At 35.1% G+C, this 9,741-nt stretch overlaps 1 protein-coding gene across 1 annotated transcript; it reads left to right on the top strand.

Moving 5' to 3' along the window:
* The first annotated feature begins 3,995 nt into the window (after positions 1-3,995).
* On the top strand, positions 3,996-9,167 carry LOC142624772 (wall-associated receptor kinase-like 14). The gene is made up of 3 exons (XM_075798550.1): positions 3,996-4,908; positions 7,033-7,110; positions 7,708-9,167. The coding sequence occupies exons 1-3, from the start codon at positions 4,140-4,142 to the stop codon at positions 8,991-8,993; spliced, it is 2,133 nt and encodes a 710-aa protein (XP_075654665.1). The 5' UTR covers positions 3,996-4,139; the 3' UTR covers positions 8,994-9,167.
* The last annotated feature ends 574 nt before the right edge of the window (positions 9,168-9,741 follow it).

The raw sequence follows: 9,741 nt of genomic DNA on the forward strand, positions 1-9,741 counted from the left end.
TTTTCAACAAAAACCCTAACTACCCTGTCGTATGCCGTGCTCATATCGAGTTTAACCGTCATAAAGCTCTCTTTTCCATGTTTTTTATGATCCAGATAGTGCATTAGCTCAAAGGCAACTAGCACATTATCTATTACCAACCTCTCCGATATGAATGCACTTTGGTTCTCCGAGATTATCTGTGGAAGAATTGTTCTCAAGCGATTTGCAAGGACCTTGGAAATCAGCTTGTAACACACATTGCTAAGGCTAATAGGACAAAAAATTTTCATTCTATTGGGGTTTTTCACTTTTGGCACCAAAGCAATATTAGAGTTATTTATATAAGTTATAGAAGCATCTGAATTAAGCACATTAAGCACCATATTTGTGACATCATTTCCAACAATAGCCCAATATTTTTGGTAAAAGACAGCAGACATACCATCCGGGTCAGGCGCTTTTGTTGGATGCATTTGGCTAAGAGCTGTTCTGACCTCCTCCATGGTGAAATCCCGAGTGAGATCAGCATTCATCTCCATAGTAACTTTGCGAGAAAGTAAGTTCGTTAGTTCTTAACTCAGGTTGGGTGTATGGTTGAATATATCCCTTCAAAATATGCAATTGCTACATTGGCGATAGTTTCTTTACTGTCACACCAAGCACCCTCTTCATTCCATAAGCCATTAATTGTGTTCTTTTTTCTTCTTTCTGATGCTCGATGGTGGAAGTATTTTGTGTTGTTATCTCCCTCGCCTAGCCATTGCACCCTGGATCTTTGTCACCACCACATTTCCTCATCATCCAACAACTCATTAATCTCCCTCCTCAACCTATTAATTTCAGCTCCATTCTGCCTGGAAAGCCAGTGTTCCTGTTATGAACAAAATGCAAACATTGCATGCACAAATAAGGTGTCTAAGCATTGATATAAAAAGTTGATGATTAATATGAATGAGCAAAGGAGATTATCGAACACATTGCACAAAAAGTCATGTAGTTAGAGGGAGAAAGTGTTAAGTACATCTTTGCAGGATAGTGTTTGTGTCAAGGCTTTGTGGTCATTAGATGCATTTGTTGCTTGATTGGTTTCATATGGTCACATATACGACCTTTTCCCTCACAAATTTATGGTCTTAAACTTGTTCGTTAATTTTTTGTTTTTTTTTTTACCCAAGTTTTAATGCTAATAAATATGTTCACTGCAAAAATGTTATGTATTCAAACTTGGTTGATCAAGTGAGTGGATAATTGTTGCAAATTGAAAAAATTTTGAGCGAGACATAATTTTGCTGCATCTTGGAAAAAACATTTCAAAACATGAATCGTATGGTGAATTTTTTTTTTTTTTTTTTTTGTACCGTGTGTCATATCGTGTCATATATCATAAGATACACAAACACTTGATAAAATTTGGAAAAAAAGAAATATAAATATACATGTGTAAGAGCACAATTGCACCTGGACCCAAGAACAGCTATGGGCTCAGGCCCAATGAGCCTTAAACAATATGAATTTGTAGAGTGTGGGCTGGAAACCCAGGTTAGAAGTGTATGAGGATGAAATGACAAACTAAAGATCGCAAGTACTTGGAAACAAAAAGGAGTAATGTAAATAGGCCTTCTCGGACGTAAGCCGAGAGCTGTTCTTATCTTATATATCTCTCTCTCTTTTTCTTTTTCTTTTTAGGTTACAAAAAGTTCCGTCCCGTTTCTGTCCTAGGTCCCTCCTTAAATACTCCTCTTTTTAATACTTTATCCACGTGTTGCCCCCAATTCCCCCCTTAGCCTAGATATTTCTTTTCTTAGTGCCTTTGAACAGTAACTAGAAGTTTCCCTTCCACTGTTTAAGTGTCACTTCCTCATTAATGCGGCCAGGGTGGTAGGTGCAGGGTCTTTAATGTGGAGGTAGCAGCCTTTACCTCTGATATTCTTCCAACATCGGCGCTTCTAGGACATTCAAGGGTTCTCTCCCTTTAACCATTGGTCTTGACCGTGTCATTCCCTAACCTTTACCATGAAGTCTCAGGCTCTTTAATGTCAGTCCGAGGGGAAAACCATCCTCGGCTGGATCCTCGGATCCTCGGCATATAGGCCGACCCATAGCACCAACAATCTCTAACCCCAGGGTCAGGTCGGCCTCCCTTAACAAGGCCCAAAAGGCCCACGTTCCCACCAGGATCCTTTTGCCCCACACAACATGTATAAAAGGTTTATTCAATATAAATTTGGAATATATTATGACGTCCACATTCAAATTGATTAAACTAAAATTGATAATAAATTATATATAAGCTGAAATAATAATTTCTTTCTCATCATTTATCTAATAATCCATCTAAGTCAATGTTATCATAATGTTCATCATCTTAAGAAACTATTTCTTCATTGATGTTTTCTTCATCAGCTTCAAATTGCTACTATCTCTTCTTGTTTTTCTATTTAATAACTTCTTCTTTATATCTCTTCCTGGCATTCTAGCTTCTTAGAGGTATAAGAATAACAAAAATAATAAATAAAACAAAAATAATTTTATTATCATTTAATATTTTATTCAAAACATAGAAAAAAATTGCAAATATGAAAGTGAAATCAAGTGTGTGGTCCAAATTTTGTAGAAAAAAAAAACTCATGGTCATGTTATTTTTATTGGGCCAATCAGGTAACATAAAAATTTTGTGTTGAAAACAAATTGAACAACTTGTTGAACTTAAATCAAAATACAAGTTTTAACAAACAAAAGAAAAAAAAAACTCAATTTAAACACATATGTTTATGTATTATCCGATACAATACGATTTATAAAAATATGCATGTCTATTATACCATTCATGAGCATGATCGACACGTATTTATATATGATATGAAACTTTTTTTACTCAATACAATATATATCGTATTCATATTGTATATTATATGATACTACAACTGTACTTGTAATCATGACAAAAAAATGCTAAGCATGTGACATGAAATTGCATCTTGAAGATGAGACTTCATTAAATTATGTGATTTCACTTAAACTTAATTGTTGATACAAATATCAATAAAGATTCAGATAATATTTCTTCTTTTATTTCAAAATTTTGTATTAATATTTTAAATTGTGAATTAAATCATTGTTTATATATGAATATGAAAAAGAAAAAGTAAATTTGTGATATTTCATATGAGCCGGATACCGGAAACAACAATTTCCCCTAATATATTTTCAGTAAATATTATTTTCCTAAAAAACAACAATTTTAACATAATAATTTGCTTGTAATAATATTGCTGATCCCACATGACATATTACAGAGACTCGCAGTCAAGATTCGTGATAAACTCGTTGTAAAATTGATAACTCCTGACTCATGACTCATGACTCATGACTTATGATTACTGGTTAGAACTATGAATATGGATGAAATTATGACAGAACGAAAAGAAAAACAAAGGAAAAGAACAGCTTAATTAAGGAGCAATTAATTGGTCAAGAAGAATTAAGAAGTCTCTGTATTCATGTCTCCTTGTCTCTCTTACCAAATTCAAAACCCTCTCGTGAATTTTGCCGTCAAAATAAAAAACCAATTTATTTTACTATTTAACTCATTTTTTTTACTACTTATAGATTCTATTGCACTTTTTTGTACTATAAATAAATCTTATAGTACTATTTCAACTAACTTTTACATTCATCTTCAAGACTTTCAGTAAAAAGTTTTCAGTTTTAACAAAATAAATCAATCCCAAATAAACCCTTCATTAAAAAAAAAAAAAAAAAGTCTCTCACGTTAGGCGTATACTTCATTTCGTGACACAACAGAAATGTACGAAAAGGACCAAAGCAATAAGGTGTGAAAAGAAGTGTGAAACCTGAACTAAATCGACCTCTTTATCTCTGTCTCCATTGACAGATTTTAGTCTAATACAATTATCTTTTTCATATTTCGCTTTCCAAATACATATCAATCAATATCAAACCCAACACAAAAGCGAGTAATTTTGTTCAAGAAGCTAGACTGTTTAGCTCTCCTTCTCAAAAAACAAAGGTCACACTCCACATGTCATTCTTAGAGTACATCTTCAATACTTCAAGAACTCCAATCCTAACACACATAAACACAAACTTGTGTCCCTGAAATCCACTTTTCTTTGTCCAAAACCAAAAACTCTTCCATGAACATAACAAAAGACCCAATTCTAATCCTTTTGCCAATCCTTCTCTTCCCACTACTACTCACAGCCCAAGCTTCCATTCACTACTGCAATCGAACATGTGGCTCCAAAACTCTTCAATACCCATTTGGGTTCTCTCCAGGCTGCGTTATAAGCCTAAACTGCACCAACAGCACCATCTATATAGGCGAATTCCCAGTCCAAGACACAGACTCTGAAAACATAATTATCACCATAGCTGCTCAATGCAACCGTTCCATTCAAACCCTTCACCAGCTCTACAGTTCCAACTACGCACCCACTTTTCGAAACGCTATTCTCTTGCAAAAATGTTCAGCACCCATTTCACCTTGTGTGATTCCAGCCACGCTCGTTCAAACCCACTTCGAGTCTCCGAGTTGTGATGCTAATACCAATAATAATAGCACTATTAACAACTCGATCAGTAGTAGCAACTACAACATAAGTTGCTATACTGAGAATCAGCAACATGGTTTTATCGACTTTGAAAACGTGACCAAGAGGAATTGTTCGTATTTTGTGTCGTCGATATTCCTCGAGTCTTTGAACAATTCGACATCCTCGGTGTCTTTGGAGGTTCAGATTGTTCAACTTGGTTGGTGGCTCGAGGGGAATTGCCAGTGTTCTGAGTACGCCGATTGTACCCCGTCTGTGCAGCCACCGGAAACCGGACGGAACGGTTCTAGGTGCAAGTGCAAAGATGGATTTGAAGGCGATGGATATCTGGCTGGTTCCGGTTGCCGCAAAGGTCTGTTCCGGTTACTTGAAAATTTTGTTTTTGATTTATAAATGTGTTGTTTTGTTATTATAATATTCCTTAGATTTACTTAATCATCATACTAATTGATTTTTTTAGCAATTATTAGGCAAAGATATCAACCAGTTTTTTGAATAATAAATTTTATTAGTTGAATTAACTAGAATTCACAAAAATATTTTTATCATAGTTGTTGAAGTCTCGTCCTCACTATCTGACTAATCATTTTGAAATTTGTAAAATTTGTTGAGAAAAATATTGTGGTCTTACCTTGTTAATTGAATTTAATTATCATTAAAAAAATTTAATATTGTTTATGTTGTATTGATCACCATGATGAACCTAAATTACAACATTTTTGAAACTGTCCTTCACCTAATTTTTTTTTTTTTTTTTAATAGATAATTGGGCCGTTGGGGGATCGATGTAGAGTGTTAGAGTACGCTTGAGCATAACTTTCATTATTAGCAGTAATAATTTGGCTCTATTATTATTATATATCTTTTTAAGGGAATAATTTAGCTCCTGAAATTAAGGTCACAGCTTGATGGAGCCGAGAAATGTAATATCGTGATTTGATTTGACTTTTATCTGTGTAGCACTAGGCTGTAGGCACGAATTTTTATAAATTTTATTAATTTGGACTTTGAGGAAGTTACAGAATATTAAAATGCTGAAAACATCAAAATAATAGGGAAAAAATTCATAGAATTTAATATGTGAAATTGAGTTTTCAGTTTCATATTCAATTTTAGGCAAAGGCCACCGAAGGAAAGCTCATGATAAACTAAACGAAACAGGCATAGTGCTAGTAATTGATTACCAATTTAAACTTTATTTGGCTAAGTTTTCAATTTCATATTCAATTTTAGGCAAAGGCCACCGAAGGAAAGCTCATGATAAACTAAATGAAACAGGCATAGTGTTAGTAATTGATTACCAATTTAAACTTTTTTTGGCTAAGCAGCAAACCGAAATTCTTTGGGTGCCGTGATGAATGATAACAATATTAACTTTATGGAACAAAAGTAATTTATTGGTGACCCAAGTAGGACCCGTAAAAGGGAGAGCCATGGCCCTTCAGATCGATTCTACTCAACGACTTATGGGACCGGTCCATCATTTGAGGGAGGGTTGTCAAGTCAAACTAATCAAGTAGCCCCCCAAAAAACAAGTAGCCCAAGTGGCTAATTTTCATTAATCATTTGGTCGAGGACCCGACTAATTGTTCTTTTAACACTTTTTTTTTAAAACAAAAATCTTTTTGTCTGCTATAAGCAAGGGAATGATAAATTGATAATAATACATAATGATAATAGTCGTGGTCATGTATAGGAATGGGTGGTTATACCTAATGCACCTCTTGATGGATCATTTATGCATTGTTTTGGTGACTTTGATGAATCTTGATATTTTGTTTTGTCTTCTTAGGTGTTATCTGTGCTTGGATTGTGAGAAACTTGTAGAAAGTTAGAAACACCAAAGAGAATACGGCACCTCTTAGTCCAAAGCCAATAGATTCTTCCTTGTGGCTTGTGAGACTACCCAAGTATAAATTAGTAAAGAGTTGATAAGGGAGGTTTATAAATAGATTTCATAATTGGTGTGAGAAAGGAACACTCTTGTCAAACTCATGATCTAATGTTGTGGTATATATCCGAAGTTGAAAATTATTTTAGTTAGGTGCGTTTTTTGTCAAACTTGAAGAAAATTTTCAGTCAGAAATATCAACTATCGTACAATAAATTTTCATTTTATTCTATTCAACAAAAAATAAAATGAATGTAGTTGTTGTTTAAATCATGTCACCATGGCTGTCTCAGCATTCTGTTTACAACTTGTGCATAAACTATATGTTGAACCAGGCCAACTGAGATAAGTTTCTTAATAGTAAGTTTCACACAACATGCATCACTATTTTACACCACAATTTTAATAAAGAATTGTTGGAACTTGGAACTAATTTCTAAAGTCAAAAGGCTAACAACTACATTATAAGTCTTAATCAAAGATGCTCTCCAATGTTTCGTAATTTAGATTGCAATTATCTATCCGAATTTATACTACAGTAATTGTCAACTTACTAATTGTGTCTGATTTTTGCTACATAAACAGTTTCTTCAGTGTGCAACCCAGAAAAGTACATGTCTGGCAAATGTGGAGGAACAACTAGAGTGGCTGTGTTAATTGGAGGTAATTGGTCTTTTCACTAATTGGAGAACATTAACAATACCATAATGTTGCTGTTTGACCACTTCACATGAACTTGAATTTGGGAACACAACTGGTTGGTGTAAGTTACGACTTATGATTGGAGTTGAGATGAACTAAGAATTCCAAGTTCTTTCAGTCTAATAATTATTTTGGGCACTTCTTCTGAAGTTATGTTAATGGAGAATAGAAAAATGATTACTCTAGCACTTGAATTGCAGAGCAAATGTTGCAAATTAGAACTCCCTGCATGACTCTTCTGAGTCTTCATTCTCCAGCTTATACTTCTTGGCAGGATTAATACTTGTATATTTCTAGTCTCCAATCTCTTTCAATTGCCATGTACAAATTGACTTGCATGCCTTAGAGCAGCATTAGAAGCCTAGTTTTTCTAATGGTCATGGCAGTTTTTTCGACTAAGTCCTGTTTCTTTTAGCCTCAAATTGGCCATCAAACAAAACAAAAATTGATGTTTTGATTATTTTGTTCTAGGAGTACGCATTTGTATAAGAAAACATTGGGAACATTTAATTTTCACAACCCAATTTCTTATTCCAATGTTCAATTCTCCTTTCTCAGGCCTTGCTGCTGGAGCTTCTTTAATGATCACTCTGGGTCTAATATGCTGTTTTGTTCGACGACGCTCCAAATCAAAAGCCAGGCACAGTGCAAAACGCCGTCTATGTGAAGCTACTGGAAACTGCAGCATTCCAATCTATGACTACAAAGAAATTCAAAAGGCAACAAACAGCTTCTCAGAGAAACAAAGGCTGGGAACTGGAGCCTATGGAACAGTTTATGCAGGAAAACTCCACAGTGATGACTGGGTTGCCATCAAAAGGATCACACAGAGAGATACTGACAGCATTGAGCAAGTCATGAATGAAATCAAGCTCCTTTCATCCGTCAGCCACCCGAATCTAGTCCGCCTCTTAGGTTGCTCTATCGAATATGGTGAGCAGATCCTAGTCTATGAATTCATGCCCAATGGAACTTTATGTCAGCATTTACAAAGAGAGAGAGGAGATGGACTTTCCTGGCAAGTTCGCCTTACCATTGCTACTGAAACTGCTCAGGCCATTGCCCATCTTCACTCTGCTATTAAGCCTCCAATATACCATAGAGACATCAAGTCAAGCAACATACTCCTGGATAAAAATTTCCAGTCGAAAGTTGCAGACTTTGGTCTTTCTAGACTTGGAATGACTGAAACATCTCACATTTCAACCGCCCCACAAGGGACTCCAGGATACCTTGATCCTCAATACCATCAGTGCTTTCATCTGTCTGATAAAAGCGATGTATATAGCTTTGGTGTTGTTCTTGTTGAGATCATTTCAGCATTTAAAGTAGTGGACTTTACACGGCCTCAAGATGAGGTGAACTTGGCTGCTCTTGCTATTGACAGGATAGGAAAGGGACATTTAGATGAGATTATAGACCCATTCCTGGAGCCACATAGGGATGCTTGGACCCTTTCATCAGTGCATAAGGTGGCCGAGCTAGCATTCAGATGCCTTGCATTTCACAGAGACATGAGGCCATCAATGATGGAAGTGGCTGCAGAATTAGAAAGAATCACTCTTAGTAGATGTGAAACTTCAGAAGAAAAATATAGTACAGCTTCATCATCAGAGGTATCTTCTTGCTCTTCTTCATCTAACATAAGTGAAAAACCTCTAAGCGTGATGATTAAGAAAGCTGGATTGGAGAGTGGAGAACTGTTTGTGTTGCAGACAGAAGTTGGTAGCATTAATTCAATGGAAAGGGTTAGGGATAATTCACCAATTTCTGTGCAAGACCCATGGTTAAGTGAACAGAGCTCACCTTCATCAAGCAGTTTGCTAAATAATGTAATTCAGTGACATTAGAGATTTTTTTTTCTTTTTTCTTTTTTCTTTTTTCTTTTTCGGGTGCTTAGTTTCATCTTATCCTGTCGATACAGCCAATATATATAGTTTTCCAGTATTACAGTTTTGTCAATTCCTCATCATTGTACACTTGTAAGTATATGCTTGTGAACAGTGCTTAAAGAGTTATGTAGTGTTGTGCTCGTTTTTACTTTTTTATTTTTTGTATTCATCACTATATGGCAATGCTATTAAGTTGAAGCTGACAATTCTCTTTTCCTTTTTTATTTTTATTTTTGTAATTAAAAAAAATTGCGTAGGATGGGAGGGTGACAACCACTACGCACCCAAGATAACACAAACGGACATGAGCATCAACGCGCTCGCTAGTGGGGATCAAGGGACTCAAATTCAAGACCTAAGTTTTGTTGACCTTAGGCCTGACCACTAGACTACCTGCCACATTGGTAAAAGCTGAAAATTCTCACATACTCAATAAAGCGTGACTATATTTATATGGGAATGTTTTCCATTATCTTTTTCTTTTTTCATGTTGTTTTTATAGGAAAAAGGCACAAATAACATTTTAGAGATAAAATAATTGACAAAAAGGAATATCTTAATTGAAAAATATTAAGACAATTTTTTTTTGTAATGAGACAAAAATAATTTTTTCCTTCATTTTACCTTTTTATCCTCCATTCGATGAGTTCACTCTTTACCATTTTATTCTCCATTCGATGAGTTCACTCTTTACCAGTAA

The sequence above is a fragment of the Castanea sativa genome, chromosome 1, assembly GCF_040712315.1.
Source record: "Castanea sativa cultivar Marrone di Chiusa Pesio chromosome 1, ASM4071231v1".
NCBI lineage: Eukaryota > Viridiplantae > Streptophyta > Magnoliopsida > Fagales > Fagaceae > Castanea > Castanea sativa.